General features: G+C 51.6%; 2 protein-coding genes across 4 annotated transcripts; one reads left to right on the forward strand and one right to left on the reverse strand.

The window, feature by feature from the left end:
- Window positions 1–2,905: 2,905 nt before the first annotated feature.
- DEFB124 (defensin beta 124) lies at window positions 2,906–7,417 on the reverse strand. The gene is made up of 2 exons (XM_045084224.1): window positions 6,669–7,417; window positions 2,906–3,246 (listed from the first exon to the last, which is right to left on the reverse strand). Exons 1-2 carry the CDS (start codon window positions 6,724–6,726, stop codon window positions 3,101–3,103), a joined length of 204 nt encoding a protein of 67 aa, XP_044940159.1. The 5' UTR covers window positions 6,727–7,417; the 3' UTR covers window positions 2,906–3,100.
- A 720-nt stretch (window positions 7,418–8,137) lies between these two features.
- On the forward strand, window positions 8,138–17,114 carry REM1 (RRAD and GEM like GTPase 1). 3 transcript variants are annotated; one of them, XM_004746697.3, is made up of 6 exons: window positions 8,149–8,263; window positions 8,806–8,941; window positions 9,293–9,671; window positions 10,765–10,847; window positions 15,034–15,235; window positions 16,513–17,114. In XM_004746697.3, exons 3-6 carry the CDS (start codon window positions 9,332–9,334, stop codon window positions 16,782–16,784), a joined length of 897 nt encoding a protein of 298 aa, XP_004746754.1. In that variant the 5' UTR covers window positions 8,149–8,263; window positions 8,806–8,941; window positions 9,293–9,331; the 3' UTR covers window positions 16,785–17,114. The 3 variants fall into 3 exon arrangements, with proteins under 3 accessions (XP_004746755.1, XP_004746754.1, XP_004746756.1); XM_004746699.3 differs by having other exon boundaries at window positions 8,806–8,937; XM_004746698.3 differs by lacking the exon at window positions 8,806–8,941 and having other exon boundaries at window positions 8,138–8,263.
- Window positions 17,115–17,434: the final 320 nt, after the last annotated feature.

Here is a 17,434-nt window from a genome sequence, read left to right on the forward strand (position 1 = left end):
GCCTGTTAGGTGCGTCCGTATGACCTAGGCGGTGGGGTGTAGGCTTAGACGATGGTCTGTTAGGGTGCTGGGTGGGAAACTGTCCTGCACGTGTGAGGTGTGAGCTTCCAAAAAAAACTATCTAGACTGTTGGGTCTCAGTTCAGTCCCTAGAAGGGTGATGGCTGCCTTCAACATGATGCTCTGAGAGAAACACAGCATTGCTTCTGGAATATTGCTGCCAAAAATGCAAAAACTGAATTCAGTCATGAGGACACATCAGACAAACTCAAACTGAGGGACGTTCCACAAAATAACTGGCCTGACCTCCTCCAAGACATCAGTGTCACGAAACACTGAAGAACGGCTCCAGGTTAAAGGAGGTCAAAGAAATTGACAGCTGCTTGCACTATGTGATCCAGAGGTTTTGTTGGGCTATACAGGACTTTTTTGGAAAAGCTGGTAAAAGCTGAACAAGATCTGAAGATTAGACCATAGAATTTTGTCAATGTGAATGTCCCGAGTTTTGTCATTGTACTGCGGTTATATTTAAAAAATGCCTTTGTTTTTAGGAAAAACCACTGAAGTATTTAGGCCTAAAGAAGCTCATGTCTGACATACAGATAAATACACACACATATATTTATATTTTTTACATACACGTATAGAGAGAGAGAAGAAATGATAAGGTAAAAGTGATAAAATGTTAATTTTGGGAAAACTGGGTGAAGGATCTATGGGAATTCCTCGCATTGTTCTTGCAGAAGTCTGAAATGTGTGGAGAAGAAGGCCAGCGGCGTGCCTCTGGCTCTGGAGAAGAGACAGTTTTACGGAGCCCTGACAGAGTACGGGAGAATCTCATCTGACCCCACAGCCACCCCATTCAAAGCTAGGACTCCCTTTGCCGGGGAGGATTCTGACATCAGATGCAGGAAGGGACTTGCCCTGCGCTCAAGGCCTGGACGTGGCAGAGCTGGCGTATGAACTTGAATCTGACTCCTCACACCTCAAACTCATCACCATCTTCACTGCAACAAGGTCACAGACTCCCTGCACCATGTCTGAGACTGAGCAAAGAAAACATAGCTTCTCCACTCTTTGTAGAATAACACAGAGGGGAGGGGTCAGAGGGCAGAACTAAACTTAGTTCACCCCAGGATAAAACTTGGTCTGATTCAACAACTTATATATTCTCTTGAGGTTTCTTGACTTCGGAGAGACTCGGTCTCTTTGGTATAATTGCTCAGGCTTCCTGATTCTTCCTTTCCTCCCCTGCTTCTTCCAAGTAGGACAACTGTGCTGGGGATGAGGAGTTTCAGTGACCGGCATCTGCTGGAATCTGGATGTTGCTGAAAACATCCACTGGCTTTCCAGTGGCAACTGGTTGCTGGTGAACTGTGCTCAGGCCCCCTGCCGACTCATCAAGACCTACTGGTGATACTGGCTCAGGCCACCTCACATTGGCTTGCTGTAGTTCTGTGGCCAGCTCTGGGGTTTTTATCTGGTTCTCCTTCTAGGCTCCCAACACAAAGCCCACTCCACCCCACAACACTGGGTCCTAAAACAGGCCCAGAGGCCATCGGTTCAATGTCTAGGTCATCCAGAAACTGAGGGGGATACAAGGCTGATACTCAGGAAGCATGCTTCGTTATTAAAATAATTCAGTACTTTCCCCCTGATTGGTAAAAAGCGGTTGCCCAAGATCCTTCCATATCCCCTCCCTGCTCCTGCAGTCCAGCTGCCTCTGGCACCTTCCCCGGTCCCTTTCATACCAGCAACTAAAGGGTTAACACAGCAGCTGGCCTCCAAGACTCAGCTCTAGGCCTGAGACTCAGCTCTCCTGATGGTATTTTGAATAGCACCACTCTTCTTAGCCAGACCAAGCAGGGGCCTTTCTCCTACTCCAAGACTACCCTGAACTCCTCTGAAAAGTCTCAAAGGACAGTGGGTGACAGCCCTTCTGTCCTTGGCCTTCCCTTCACCTTATTGAACATGCCTGCCCCTTTCTGGGCTCCACCCCAGGAAAAGGTGGGTCAATGGGAGGTCTTCCCCAGCTCCTTCCCCCACCCCCAGGTCCTGTCTACTATCCAGGCAAATACATTCTTCCCAGCCTCCCTGACACCGGAAGCTGCCGGCCCATAGCCATGTGACACAGCTCTAGCCCCTGAGAAGGAGGCAGAAGTCTGCTGCGGATAGTTCCAGGGACAGCGTTTGCTTTCCTGGTAAAAGTGAGAAACTTGCTCAGTTCAACCCTCCCCCTGCTTCCTGCTTTAAACAATGACGTGGCGCTGAAATTTTGGAGGCCATAGGGGACCCAACAGGATGCTCGCCCGATGTGGTTTCTGCCTAACTCCAGATAAAGCCCCTGCAAGTTGAGATACCTATTTTTCAGCCAGATGTCTTCCTGATGCAGGGTAACTGGCATGTGACTCTGTCAGCCTACCTCCTAGACTGCTCCCGTTTTCTCCCGGCCTTCCGGCCTTCCCGTGTCCACGGTTCCCTGGGTCTGGCTGAGGCCTGCTTCTCCCCTCTCTGCTTACCCTGCATAAGTGAAAACTGTTGTCCTAAAAGCCTGTGGTCTTTTCCACCTGGCCAGGCCCTTGCAATACCAAAATAGGAGATAAAGGAACCTAGAGAAATCCTTTCGTTCTTGAGGGCCTGCCTTTTAAAATGCCAAAGGATATTAACTCTACCATTATTCATTCTTTCTGGAATTAACTCATTATTATTACTAGCTCACATTGTTACTATTAACTCTAACCTCCTTTTGGCATTCCTTCTATAAGGTCCAATTCTCCTGGTATTATCATTTATCCCCACTGTACGGATGACAAGACTCAGGATGCTTGTGGAGATTGGGTAATTTTTCCAGAGTTGAAGAGAGCAGAAGGGATCTTATAGGCAGACGTGAAACCATTTACCGAGGTCATTAATACCCACCGGCCCCGGGCGCCTCGCCACCCTTCACCAACCAACCCTCCATCCCGGCCATACCAGGACCTCGTGCACCCCCGTACCCCCAGCACGGGGTGGCCTGGTGGTGAGCAAGCAGCAAAGGAGACAGCCAGCAGCAGGTGTTTATTGGAGAGCAAGGGTGCCAGCCCCAGAACCAGCTCCACATATTAAGGCTTAAAGGCCAGAGGCCTGAATCCATAGGGGAGGCAGCACAGGGAGGCATCTGGGCACATGTGCATGTAGGTTTCTTGCCTTGTACAGTAAGTCCGGCAGGCCCCCTGGCCCTTCCAGCACCGCTTAAATTCACTTCTCCCTAGGCAGAGGAAGACCACAGGTCACAGGGCAGTCCAGGCATTGCAGGTTAGACTGCTGTGCACAGCATTGACCATACATCAGGGGTTAAGCCACAGGTCACAGATAAAACCCCTGACCACAAGCTAAAGCACGGGACCCACATTAGATCACAAGTCTGGTCTTTTGTTAGCTCTCCGGTCATTGTGTTGGGTGACTGATTACACAACAGCCCACAGGTCATAACTTAGGCCACAGGACACAAACTTTGACCACAGGTCAAGGGGTTAGATTAGATGGAACAGATTAGACTCCTAGTCACAGGTGAGACAACTAGTTACAAACGAGCCCTCAGATTTCAGTCCAGGTTAGCCCATAGGTCACAAGTTAGACCACTAGTTATAAGTTAAAAACTGATTTCCTTTTTTTTTTTTTTTTTTTTTTTTTTTTTTACTTAGAGAGCAAGTGAGGGGAGGGGCAGAGGGAGATGGAGAGAGACTCTCAAGCAGACTCTGCATTGAGTTTGCAGCCTGACATGGGGCTCGACCTCACACACCCACCCCCTGCTCAGGTACACTCTAAGCACTTTTCATCACAACACTATGCAATTACAGTTGGTCTTATTATGATCTCTGTAATACAAGGTAAGGAAACTGAGGCACAGGAAAGTTAACAAACTTGTCCAATATTACAGAGACATGAGGAGCAGAACCACGATTCAAACCCAGATAATCAGGCTCTAAAGTCCACACTCCTAATCATGACATAAACTCCCTCACACACATAGGGACCTGTTAAATATTAGTGGAGGAATTTCTAGCCACGGGCCATGGAAAAGGTAAAGTTTGGGAGGAACAGGTCCTCCTGTACCCCCTCTAAGGGTCTTTGGTCACAGCCTGAGGCATCGCCTTTGTTTATTCATTCAACAAACCAGGGACATTGGGAATACCACAATGAACAAGATGGGCCAAGGTCCATGCCCTCAAGGAGCTTCTAGAAGGAAAGGCAATTAATACCCTAGCGAATGAATACAATCACTAGAACTGTGGAAAGCATCCTGAAGGAAACCATCAGGATGTGGTGATGACCAGTTAGGACAGGTGTGCAAATGTGAGGAGAGAGGCAGGCTCAGGCAGACCTTTCTGTCCAGCAGTATTTCTAGGCATGTGACCCAGGTGGGCAGAGGGCAGCTCTGAAGAACTGGGCTGAGCAGGAGCTGGAGGGGAAAGGCTTCCCTCTCTCTTCCTCGATTAAAAGAGATCCCATGGCGGCACCTGGGGAGCTCAGTCAGTTGGGCGTCTGACTCTTGATTTTAGCTCCGGTCATGATCCCTGCATTGGGCTTTGGACTCAGTGGGGAGTCCACTTGGGGTTCTCTCTCTGCCTCTCTCTCTCTACCTTTCCCCACCATGTTATCTCTCTCTGTCTCTCTCTCTTTCTCTCTCAAATAAATAATTTCTTACAGAGAGAAAGAGAGAGAGAGAGAGATATCCCACAGAACCCTCCCAATGGACCAACCCATGGGTGTTATTCTGCCCCATTGTCCAGCCATCCTTCCATTCTGCCAAGGTAGAGAATCTTAGAATGAGATGGACCTGGCCTCAAAATCTCTACAAGGTAGAGGATCCACCCTCTGAAGAACCTAACCACTACAGTATAGCGGTTAGCGGACGGCGTGAATCCAGCTCAGATCCAAATCCCAGCTCTGCCAGTTCCCCACTGAGTGACCTTGGCCTCAGATCCCTCCTCTGTGGAACTTCCCCCCTTTCAGGGGCAGCTCTACAGACTTTCATCATTCTAGCACAGTGCCTGGCCCATTGTAAACACCCCACACATGGCAAGCGAGATTATCAGAATGACAGTGTAGAGGGCGGAGCAACTGCAGCCCATTCGCCATCAAGCCTCTCCTTGCTAGGTCAGGACAGGAAGCGAGTTACCCAGCATTTCCCAGCCAGTCAGTGGGGGGGTTCCAGAACCCAAGACTCTGACTCCCAGGTGAGGGCAGTTCCTATAACTACCCTTAACACATCATCACATTTCGACCTTCTGATGACCCGGAGACCCAGAGTTGCTATTTTCTCCTACATGATCTGTATCTCCTGCCCTGCTCATCTCTTTGACTTCGTCTTCTCTCCCGGTGTACTCACACTCCAGCCATATGGGTCTCCTCAAGGCTCCTCAGGCACATCAGGCACCCTCCTGCCTCCTGGTGCCTGAGAAGATCTTAATATTCTCACCGCAGTCAAATCTCTGCTCAAAAATGACCTTACAGGGCGCCTGGGTGGCTCAGTGAGTTAAGCCGCTGCCTTCAGCTCAGGTCATAATCTCAGGGTCCTGGGATCGAGCCCCGAATCGGGCTCTCTGCTCGGCAGGGAGCCTGCTTCCTCCCCTTTCTCTCTGCCTGCCTCTCTGCCTACTTGTGATTTCTGTCTGTCAGGTAAATAAATAAAATCTTAAAAAAAAAAAAAATACCATTACAGGGGCACCTGGATAGCTCAGTGGATTAAGCCACTGCCTTCAGCTCAGGTCATGATCTCAGAATCCTGGAATCAAGCCCCGCATCGGGCTCTCTGCTTGTCGGGGATCCTGCTTTCCCCTCTCTCTCTGTCTGACTCTCTGCCTACCTGTGATCTCTCTCTCTGTCGAACAAATAAGTAAAATCTTTCAAAAAAATAATAAAATAAAAATACCATTACAGGGGCGCCTGGGTGGCTCAGTGGGTTAAAGCCTCTCCTTTGGCTCCAGTCATGATCCCAGGGGCCTGGAATCAAGCCCCACATCAGACTCTCTGCTCAGCGGGGAGCCTGCTTCCTCCTCTCTCTCTGTCTGCCTACTTGTGATCTCTATCTGACAAATAAATAAAACCTTTTAAAAATAAATAAATAAATAATACCATTACATTATTCTCTACATTTGCATTTTAAAAAGACTCACCTTGTTCTTTATATTAATCTCTCTACATTCATGTAAATTTCAAGTTGCTCAGAATAAAAAATACACAGGGCCTCCCTTGACCATCCCCATCGGCTCTCCCATCCATACCTCCCCCCACCCCAAGCACACACCACACTGACCCCTGGCTCTGCTTCTATTCTGAACACTTACCACCACCTGATATATCATGTGTTTATTTGGTTCTTTTCTGTCTAAAATACCAGCACCATGAAAGCAAAGACCTTGTTTTCTTTCCCTGACAGATCCCAAACAGCTGTCATGGTGTCAACCCAAAGTAAATATTCTTCAAAAAATATTTGTTGCGTGAACCCCACTTTAAGGATTAAGAAACTGAGGTGCAGACTGATTTAGGAAGTTGCTCTAAGGGGCCCAGCAGGTAAGAGGTGGGACCAGAACACAAACACTGGTCTAGGCCTCCTCTATCCCCCAGAACCTTGGAGGCTATTACACACACACACACACACACACACACACACACACACACACTTACCTGGAGGCAGATGACTCAGGGCCAGGAGAGCCACAATGAGCAGCAGCAGCTGTGTCATGACCACAGAGAACACCAGAGGAACCAGGCATACTGAGCACTGCTGCCTGCGGCCCAGCCTTTATCAGGCTGGAGTATGGGCCACCGGAGGCCTGAGTGGGAGGCTGAGGCTCTGTGAGCCCAAGGATGTAGCTGGATCTCAGCCAGCTCTGCGGCAAACTGCTCAGCCACATGGTGAATAAGCGGCCAAGCGGCCGAGCTGGAACTAGAAGCTAAGTTGCCCGATAAGACACCAGTCACAGTCCATCTTGGAGGAAAGGGATGCTCAGAAGGCCAAACCACAGAAGGAGGCCAGACGTGAGGGGGTACAGTGTCTGCCCCGAGCCCTGCGGGGGCTGAGCTAATCTACAGGCCTGCTCTGGGAGTTGCTCTGAGCTGGACACCTGGATCCCCTCAGCCATGACAATGAACCCCACGCACAGGTACAGCCTGGTCTGCAAGGGCCCACATACAAGCCCGCCCCAGTCCTTCGAGACCTCAAAGGAAGCACCCTGCTCAAAGAGCCTGGATCCTGGTCCCTCAGATGGCCAGAATCACCAGTTCCCTACAGCCAACTGCCCTACTCTATCACAATGTGTCTCTCCTCCTCCAAGTGCCTAAGAAGAATTATTTTTAAAGCCATGGGTGGTGATGGAAAGGGACAGTCGGCTGAGAGGCAGAATCCTGAACGGCCAGCCCAGATAAGCTTCAGTGTAATCATCCTTCTAGTGTTGTGCAGGAATTAAATGAGGTAATAATCGAGGCAAAGTGCTCAAATCATACCAGTCACAGCCCAAATGTCCAGTTAATATTCATCAGGGAGGGGAAAGGCTTTCTTCCAGGCACAGGACCGCCTCTTGCATAAAGAGTGCTTAACCTAGAACTTGGTGAATGAACGAATGGAATGCCAAAATCAGATATCTAGAAGTCTTCAGTGCAGACTTCCTAGGCTCCCTCCTCCCCTGAAGCCACCTCCCCAGATTAATTCTCCATCCAGAGCTGAGTTTCTCAAAGTGGGGTCCATGAACTCTGCAAGATCACTGGGTATTTGTTTAATAAGCAGATTCCTGAATATGCAATTGTTTAATATGCAGATTCCCCCCAGAACGGGCTGAATCCGCCTCTCCTGAAGGGTGAGACCTCAGAATCAACATTCAACAAGCTCCCCAGGTAGATTCTGCGAGGGGTAAAGTTGGCGCGCCCCGTCGCTGGCGTGGATACAGAGGGGGTCCACACCCAGGAATTTAGAAATCCCTTCTTTCCTCTCTCTCGCCCCCCAGCCCGACCCTGCCACCACCACCCCAGGAGAAAGCTTTGCAGCAGTGGGTCAACTGAGCTCTGCGTAAAGTCGAGAAGTCGTTGGGCGGCGGAGGCCTCGGGGCGGGGACCCCAGGGCTGCCCTGACGGGGCGGGGCTGGACGGGGCGGGGTCGCGGCTCCTCCTCCGGCCCCGGCGGCTGGGCGGGACCGGCCCGAGGGGCTGCGCGCCGAGGCGGTGGTGCAGCCGGCAGCACCCGGCAGCTGCGGCAGCCGGGGACCCTGGACCCCTCCCCACGCGAGGTAAAGGCCCGCGCAGCCCGCCGCCAACTTAGTCAAGTTGGAGCGGAGTTCGCCAGGCGTCTGACTGGGGGGCGGTGGGCGGGGGCAGGCTCTGCGGCGCAGTCAGGGGCGAGGGAGGCCTCGAACCCACGTCCCGGGGTAAGGGTCCTCCGGCCTGGGGCCTGGTGGGTTGGAGAGCCTCGGACAAGGAGCCCTCCCGGGATCAGGGGACTCACACCCAGGACCCGGAGCAGGGGAAGCTCGGACTCAGACTCCAGGAATGGCACATGCGCCCCTGGGCCCTGTAGGGTCCCTTCCCCGCCTCTCTCCAGGACCCTGTCCTATCACCGAAACTGGGTCCCCGCAGCCTCGAAACCCCCACCCCCCAACAGCCGCTGGAGGCCGTCGCGCCAGCCTCTCCTGAATTTTTCACGTAGGGGGCGGGCCGAACACGCCGTTCCCATGGCACCAGGGCGCTCGGGTTACAGCCGAGGGAACCCCCAGACTCCCCTCGCCCTTCGCCCTTCGGAATACCAACCCACTCCATCCTGCCTCTTCCTCAGCTCAGCCCTCAGGAGATGGGGCAGCGGAAGGGAACCCCCCAGGGGCCCTCAACCCTCCAACCCCGATCTGAACCTTGGAGAAGAGAACTGTGGGGAAGGGGAGGACCGGGCAATTAAAGCGACTTTCGGAACGTAGGTGAGAGGGGCATGTCTGTGTACACAGGTGTGTGCGTGCTTGTGTGGGCATGCCACCTCGCTGCTGCCCCTCTGTCTGTCTCCGTCTGTGTGTCCTGGGGCTTGGGGTCATCCTCAAGGCGTAGGAAGTGACCTGTGGGTGTGCAAGCGTGTGCTCGTAGCTTGCACACTCACATGTCCCAGCCTGACCCAGGTTTACTCTGGCCCCAAAGCCAGGAAGCCCCCACCCCAAGGAGCTGAGGCTCCTCCTCCTGTCATTTGAACAAGAGAAGGTTTGGAGGAAGTCCTCTTTGGGAGCTCATCTGGACCCTGCAGTGCCTGGTTCACTACCATTCTTGCTTCTTGCTTACAGAAGGAAGGAAGGAAGGAACAAAGCCCCTCCCACCCAAGGATGACACTAAACACCCAGCAAGACACAAAGACCCCCCTGCGTCGGCGAGCCAGCACGCCACTGACCCTGTCCCCCCGGGGCCACCAGCCTGGCCTCCTGTGTGCAGAACCTTCCACAAAATCCCAGCATCCCCGGCTGGGCCAGTCAGCCTCCCTCAATCCTCCCACCCGACAACCTTCGCCTGCCCCCAATGGTTGGTCCTCTGAATCCAGTGACTCCGAAGGCTCCTGGGAGGCCCTCTACCGCGTGGTACTGCTTGGAGACCCTGGTGTAGGGAAGACCAGCCTGGCCAGCCTCTTTGCCGGGAAGCAAGAGCGGGACCTCCATGAACAGCTGGGAGGTAGGGACCCTGTGGGCCGGGTTGGGATGTGGCCAAAGGAGTGAAAGGCCTGTCGTCAGGGGCACAGGGCTGCCGAGAAGAGTTGTGCAACTCACGCACAGCTCAACTTGAAAGGGCATCATTCACATAGACTATGAAGTGAATGGTCCCTACACACACCCCCACAAGACAGTACAGTGCACAGTCCGCACAATGGTCCATAGGAGGGAAATGCCTTGAATAGTCAGAAGGTTGCCCATTTCTCATGGATGAGGTATATGATTAATTTCCATGTCATAAGGGAAGCAATTCTGAGTTCCATGAATCTCAGATGGAAAGAAATGGCAGGCTTGCACCCCACTCGGAAACTCCCAGCCCTAACTTCCACTGACTCGCAGATCTTCCTAGCCCCACAGACAACCATCCAAGGCTACCACAACCTACAGCAAAACTAAGATCCTGCCCCAAATGAAGACTCCCCAGGTTCCCTTATTCCCAAGAGATGCAGTGAGCAGAGAGGGTCAGGGACCCCAGGATGACGGGAGACAGAGACAGGACAGAAGAAATGAAAAAGGGTTCCTACAGGACCGGCTGAGAGGACACAGGCTGAGAGCAGAGGGAGGTTGGTTAAAGGCAAAAAGAAAGTGGGGACACTCTGGCCAGGCCCCTTCTCTAGCCTTGACCCCTCTGAGTGTGAGAGCCCTAGATGAGAGGTGTACATATTTACTTGTAGGTGTGACAAATGGGGAGACTGAGGCCCGAAGAGGGTAATGTGACCTGCCCAAAGCATACACTAAGTTAGGGACAGAGAGAGACTGGGAGAATTCCCAGCCCAGCTTTAACCCCACCATCCCATGCTCATCAATCAACCAAACTGGCAAAAGCTTTCTCAGCCCCTACTACACGCCAGATATGATGCTGGGAGCTGGGGAAACATGGGCTCCTCGTGGAGCTTCTTGACCTATCAGGAGAGACAAGTGTGGAGCAATCAAGTGTGGAGCACAAGTGGGGCGCCGGGGGGGGGGGCACTGTAACCAGAAAGCGAACTAGAGGGGCCACACCTTCCCCACGCCTGCCCCTCCTCCCTGAGATCTGGCTCTTTCCTCGATTGCAGAAGATGTGTACGAGAGGACCCTCACGGTGGATGGAGAGGATACCACACTCGTGGTCATGGACACCTGGGAGGCTGAGAAACGGGTAAGCAGGACTTGGGGGGAGGGATGCTGAGCTTGGTACTAGACTCCTGTCCCCTCCTAGGACACGAAACAGCAGGAACAGGGCGAGGCCATCCTCAGCAGCCCCCAAAACCCACAGCTTCCAAGCGGCCTTTGCAGCAAAGGCAGAAGAACCTCATGACCCCAAGTCCTTTTCTCACTCCACTGATCCCCTCTGCAGCCATTCCAGGAGGTGCAAACACCTCCACCTCATCTTCAGCACCCTCATCCCACTGCCCCCCTACACGCACAGTGCAGAGGAACACTGCGTTTAGCACCAAAGTGCCTGAAGGTAACCCCCCACACCTTTCTCTTCCTTACCAGTCGTGTGACTTTGTGCAACTGACTCATCACCCTGTTTTCCCACCTGATAAATGGGTTAATCATTCCTGCCTTCCTTACCAGCTGTTTTTTTTTTTAAAGTTCTTAACCAATTTCACAGCGGTGACCACAGTTTGGAGCATGCAGCAATGCTGAACATAGGTGAAGAAATGTAAATTATGATCATTCTTATTCCTCATAACTTGGTAGCTAGTAAGGAAGGAAACCAAAGGATGTCCTCCCCTACCGGGTTCCAGAGTAGGAAGAAAACAACAGGCAGGGAGGGATATGCCCCTTGTTACTCTTTTCTTACCTTGTTTGAGTTTTCCTTTGTCTTGCTATGCAGATAATACATGCTCATTGTAGAACTTTGAAGAAATACAACCAAGCAGAGAGAAAGATATAAAAATCACCTGGGAGCCTATCTCCATAAAGGGTAGGCCCCGCCCCTAACATGCTGGGAGGCCACGCCTATAGGGTGGGGCTTAGGAGGGCACTGTTCTGTGATTGACAAGAATGGCTGAGCGCTCCAGTGATAGGCGAGAAGGATAGGAAAGATGCTAAGAGTCTGATTCCTTTCCACGAGGATAAAAGGACACCCAGCTCCAAATGAGCATGATAATGATGATGATGGTCCTCCTAGCAGCCGGTGACATTTATGGAGTACCCTTCAAGTGTCAGCCCCTGTGCTAAGCGCTGGATATATGTATTAAGACGTTCAGTCAAAACAAATACAATAGGTGAGTATTCTGATCCCCTCCTGCTGACAAGGAAATCAAAGCTCAGAGAGCAAGTGAGATTCGAACCCAGATCTATATGCCCCCGATCCTGTACTCTTATGCACCAGGACTGTCCCTTTCCATCCCCTCTGGGTACATCACCTTCTGAGCCTTCAGCTAGGGTTTTAGTCCTTCACTCATTCATTCACCAAGAAACACTGGCTGAGTATGAATCATGGGCCAGGACACTGAAGACCCAGCAGTGAGTAGGACAGACATGTCGCTTGGCCTCATGGAGGTCACAGGCTGGTGAGGAGTGAGGGGGTCACTTTTTGAATGCAGTTGAAAATACAGTGGGCAGAGTCCAGTGAATTAAGGAAAGTCATCAGCCTGGGAGTACGATTTGGGAGACCAGGGAGGAAGAGTACTGGAACTGGAATTCTGTGCCCAGCTGGCTTTATGGACTTGAGAATGTTTTCTCTTCTCCTTTGGCCCTTGGACTTCCTACAAGCAAAATGGGGAAACTGAACCAATTTCCCTGACTGGTGATGGTGGAGGTAATTTCCGTAGAGGGTCCGTGCAGTAGCGGTGCCACCAGAATAAGCATCCATCCTTTCGATAGATGGGCCCCTTTGGTCAGAGAGGCAGGATCTTGAGGTGCCTGGTGACTCAGTCGTTAAGCGTCTGCCTTCGGCTCAGATCATGATCCCAGGGTCCTGGGATCAAGCCCCACATCGGGCTCCCTGCTCAGTGGGAAGCCTGATTCTCCCTCTCCCACTCCCCCTGCTTATGTTCCCTCTCTCGCTCTCTCTCTCTGTCAAATAAATAAATAAAATCTTAAAAAAAGAGAGAGAGAGAGAGAGAGTCAGGATCTGCAGTAGTGCCCTAGCTGGCCTGACCATCAGGGTCACCTGGAGAATATAAAAAAATCAAATATCTGGGGCACCTGGGTGACTCAGTCAGTTAAGCGCCAGACTCTTGATTTTGGCTCAGGTCACGATCTCATGGGATGTGAGATGGAGCCCCATAGGGCTTCAGGCTCAGCGGGGAGTCTGCTTGAGATTCTTTCTCTCCCTCTCCCTGTGCTCCTCCTCCCCCCAACTCACATGCTCTCTCACTTTCTCTCTCAAATAAATAAATAAATAACCTTTTTTAAAAATTAAATTCTCAGGTCTCACCCCCAGACCTAATGAATAAGAACCTACAAAAATGGGGTCCTGTAACCTATATTTCTAATCACACCCCCCCCGAGTTCTACCCACAGATCCATGTTCCAATGGGCTTCTGTGATCCTAACTCATAGCAAATCCTTCATAAACATCTGTGCAATGAATCAATGAATGCTTAAGCCACACACTTTCTTTCTACAGATAGGGAAACTGTACAGATAGGGAAACCCTACAGATAGGGAAAAAGACCCAGAGGGAGGAAGGAACCTGTAAGATAGTAAGATAAGAACTCACATCTTACTCACCTAGTAAGATAAAGAACTCAACATCCATCTGACTCAGCCCATGGTTATTTGGCCTGGGGAAGGGTCAGCCAGGCTGTGGAGAACTTAATCTCTTTGACAGTGTGTTGACCATTGATCTGATGCTTTCCTACTCAATCATCTTACTGGGTTATCAGAAAATTCTTCTGGCTTCTTGCCCCCTCAAAAACAGTGCCTCTGCCACACTCAGTATTTCCTACCCCTGGTCTACTGTCCTCTCCTGTTCATTCCCTCAAACCCTACTCCCCAGGTCCGCTCTTATGCCCTCCCCACACTGTACCAGGTTGATTTCTTCTGATCTCCTCCCCTCATCCCCCATGGCTCCTCCAGCCACGTGCTCCTGCCTCTTAATGCTACTTATCACAGGGCATCAAAATTCTTGACTTCGAGGGCCTCCCTTCCAGCCCATGAGCTTTTGGAAGATAGGAACGGTGTCTTACTAAACACTTGTAAAGTTGTCACCCAGCTGGTCCGGTCTCAGCATGCTGTCCCTGACAAAAGACTGCCACCCAAAACAGCATATCAAAATTGCTCCAGTTCTCCCCTTCCTTGTCAAAGAACTTGCAAGGACTCTGCTTCTTAAATACTCCACCTTGTGCTCGCTTCGGCAGCACATATATTAAATACTCCACCTTGGGGCACCTGGGTGGCTCAGTCATTAAGTGCCTGCCTTTGGCTCAGGTCATGATCCCAGCGTCCTGGGATTGAGTCCCTGCTCATTGGGAAACCTGCTTCTCTGTCTTCCCCTCCCCCTGCTTATGTTCCTGCTTTCGCTGCCTCTCTCTGTGTCAAATAAATAAATAAAATCTTAACAGAAAAAAAAAAAAAATACCCGCCTCTCCCACCCCTTCCCTTACATTCCACAGTTGCTCCTCCACTTCTCTCTTCAACACTGGCCTGGAAAATGCCTCCCCTTGAAATCAGCCTCCCTTCTCACTTCTCCCCCTTCCTTTTGCCTCTCTTTTTAAAAGATTTTGTTTGGGTGAGGCTCTGTGGCTTAGTTGGTTAAAGCGCCTGTGTAGTAAAAGATTTTGTTTGGTTATTTATGTGTTTATTCATTTAGAGACGTAGTTAGTGGGGGAGGGGCAAAGGGAAAGGGAGGAAGAATCTCAAGCAGACTCCGCATTGAGCATGAAGCCTAATGTGTGCCTTGATCCCATAACCCCGAGACCATGACCTGAGCCAAAATCAAGAGTCAGATGCTTAACCCACCGAGCCACCCAGGCACCCCCACTTTGTCTCTTAATTGGACTGCAGAAGGCCACAAGAACTGTCTAGCAAGGCTGAACCCTTCTCAGAAACCAGACAGAAGAGCTGAACCCTCCTTAGCGGGAAGGGGAAACCAAGAAATCTTTTGACTCCAGTGCCCGGCCTCCAGAAGCAATCAATGAATGAGAAAATGTAGTGAGGTATTATTAGCCCAGCTTTCCATACAGAGAAACCAAGGCTCAGAGAGGACTAGTGGTTTACCCAAGGTGACACAGAATAATGGCAGAATTTGTCCCCCACCTGTCCAGAGTAAAACCTCAGCCCCAGCGCCCCCATCAGACCATTCCAGCCCCACCTTTCTCAGCCAGGGCCCTCTGGCTGAGAGGTAGGTACCCTTGGAGAATGGGCCTGGGGTCGCTCTGTTGCAGGATGAAAGCTGGAGCCAGGATTCGTGCCTGGAGGTGGGCAGCGCCTATGTCATTGTGTACTCCATCGCGGACAGAGGCAGCTTCGAGAGTGCCTCTGAGCTCCGCATTCAGCTGCGGCGCACACATCAAGCAGACCACGTGCCTATCATCCTGGTGGGCAACAAGGCTGACCTGGCACGCTGCCGGGAAGTCTCCGTGGAAGGTGAGCCCTCCACTCCACCCTCCTTCCCCAGCTTCCTCTCAATCTGCTGTCACTGCTCCTCCTCCTGTGCCCTCCATCTCAGGGATTGTCACCCCACCCTCACCCCCATCACGCATCTACATGCCTAAGCCTGAAAGCTAGGAACTATTCTTGCTTCCTCTCCCACTCCCCCAAACCAGCCTCCAAATCCTGTCAGGTCCACCGCCCTTAACCCCTCGTTCCCTTCCCCCTGTGCTCACAATCTCTGCCCCATCCTGGCATCTCCACCTTAGCCTGGGTCAGCCCCTGTACTTCTCTCTCCCCGTTCAATCCTTTCTCCTTACCAGCTGTCAAGAGTTTTCTAAAACCATATCTGACATTGTCACTCCTTTGCTTTAGTCACTAATTTGCTTAAAAATTCCCCTATGGGGGGAAAAAAAATCCCCCTATGGTTCTCCCATGCCCTTAGTCAGAGATACTATCCACCAGGCATGAGAGGCCCGGTGCCTATAAGCTCTCCAAAGGCTTACATCTGGGTTCTGAAACAATTATTAGCTCCAAAACACCATGAGAAAGTTGCAAATTAAAATTTCACAAAACTTTAATCATCTACAATATACAATATTGTGGCAGCTGACAACTACAAACCAAAACGTTTAGTTACAGATAATTTGTACTCAAAGTGGGGTAGGGAATATTTCAATATGTTTCATAATATCGTATGGGACCCCAGAAAGATCTCAAAATGGCCCTTCTTGCGGGGCAAAATCTAAAAATGAAGGAAACTGAGAGCCAGAGCGTATAAGCCAGTTCCACGGGGTCACCAGCATCTAAGGACTAGAACCCAGGCCCCTGTCTCCCTGCCTAATGGCTTTCTGAAGATGGAAGACCATATGCTTTGTGAGCAGACAGCCCCATACTCCCCAGCATAATCCCCAGGAGATTTTGTAAAACTCTGGTTCACCGACCTCATCCCAAACCTACCGAATCAGATCTTGCCGGTGGGTTCAGGAATCTGCATTTTAACAAGCTCCCCCAGATAACCCTGATGCACAACTCAGATCCCTTACCTGGCCTTCAAGCCCCTTCCCAGCCTGTCTTCCCAGCCTCATTCTGCTCCCAGTATCAGTCACTAGCCTGTGAACTAACTCCTCAGAGCCAGGTCTCATTTACCTCCGACTCCCCTGGTACCCAGCACAAGGTAGGACCAAAAGAAAAAGCGCTTAGCTTGAGACTAAACACAACTCTTCCTACCTTTATGTCCCCCTCTACCTGGCCCGCCTGACCCCGCCCCTCAGAGGGCCGCGCCTGCGCAGTGGTGTTCGACTGCAAATTCATCGAGACATCGGCCACGCTGCAGCACAACGTGGCCGAGCTCTTCGAGGGCGTGGTGCGCCAATTGCGCTTGCGCCGCCGGGACAGCGCGGCCCCCGAGACATCAGCCCCCAGAAGGCGGGCGAGCCTGGGCCAGCGGGCTCGTCGCTTCCTGGCCCGCCTGACTGCCCGCAGCGCCAGCCGTCGGGCACTCAAGGCCCGCTCCAAGTCTTGCCACAACCTGGCGGTGCTCTGAAGCCGCGTGCCCCTCGCCCCCAGGGCTAGCGGAACACTGGGCCTCAATCTGAGCTCCACCGATGCCATCGAGAGGCCACGACGTAGTTGCCTGGAGTCTGCACAGTGGGCGGTGCCTGCCCGCTGCCCCGAGGGCTGGAGCATCTCCCCTAGCCGCAGCTTCAGGCACCCCTCCGCCCGGGGAAGCAGTAGACAGACTATGGGACCGAAGCCTCAAAGTGGACACAGAGTAGGTTTTTGTTTTTGTTTTTATGCGCCGCAAGCCTTTTTGTAAAAATCTTTGTCCCTGGGCTCTGGCCAACTCCCCATAATAAACCAGACCAGAAGGGTATCCAGTCTGAATGCCCAGACCTCTTCTTTTGGGCTCTTCCAGGCATCTCCACGTCCCACTGTCCCATCTACACTGGCTGCAGACTGGGTTAGCCTGCTGACCTGGATTCAAGGTCAGTCAATCAAATCACTGGACGGGTTGCATGTTCAGGCCTTTCTCCCAACCACTGGGCATGGCCCCTGGCGCCGGTCTTTGTGGGAGACCCAGTGGTGCACAGACAACCACAATTCATTGTGATGGCCTCCTATTCTTTTCATCAACCCATTTCTTAGATTATAGGTTCATAAAATCTTATTTGGAAGGAATCTCAGCATTCATCC

This window comes from Mustela putorius, unplaced genomic scaffold, assembly GCF_011764305.1.
Source record: "Mustela putorius furo isolate JIRA1106 unplaced genomic scaffold, ASM1176430v1.1 tig00000743_pilon_pilon_pilon, whole genome shotgun sequence".
In the NCBI taxonomy this organism is placed as follows: domain Eukaryota; kingdom Metazoa; phylum Chordata; class Mammalia; order Carnivora; family Mustelidae; genus Mustela; species Mustela putorius.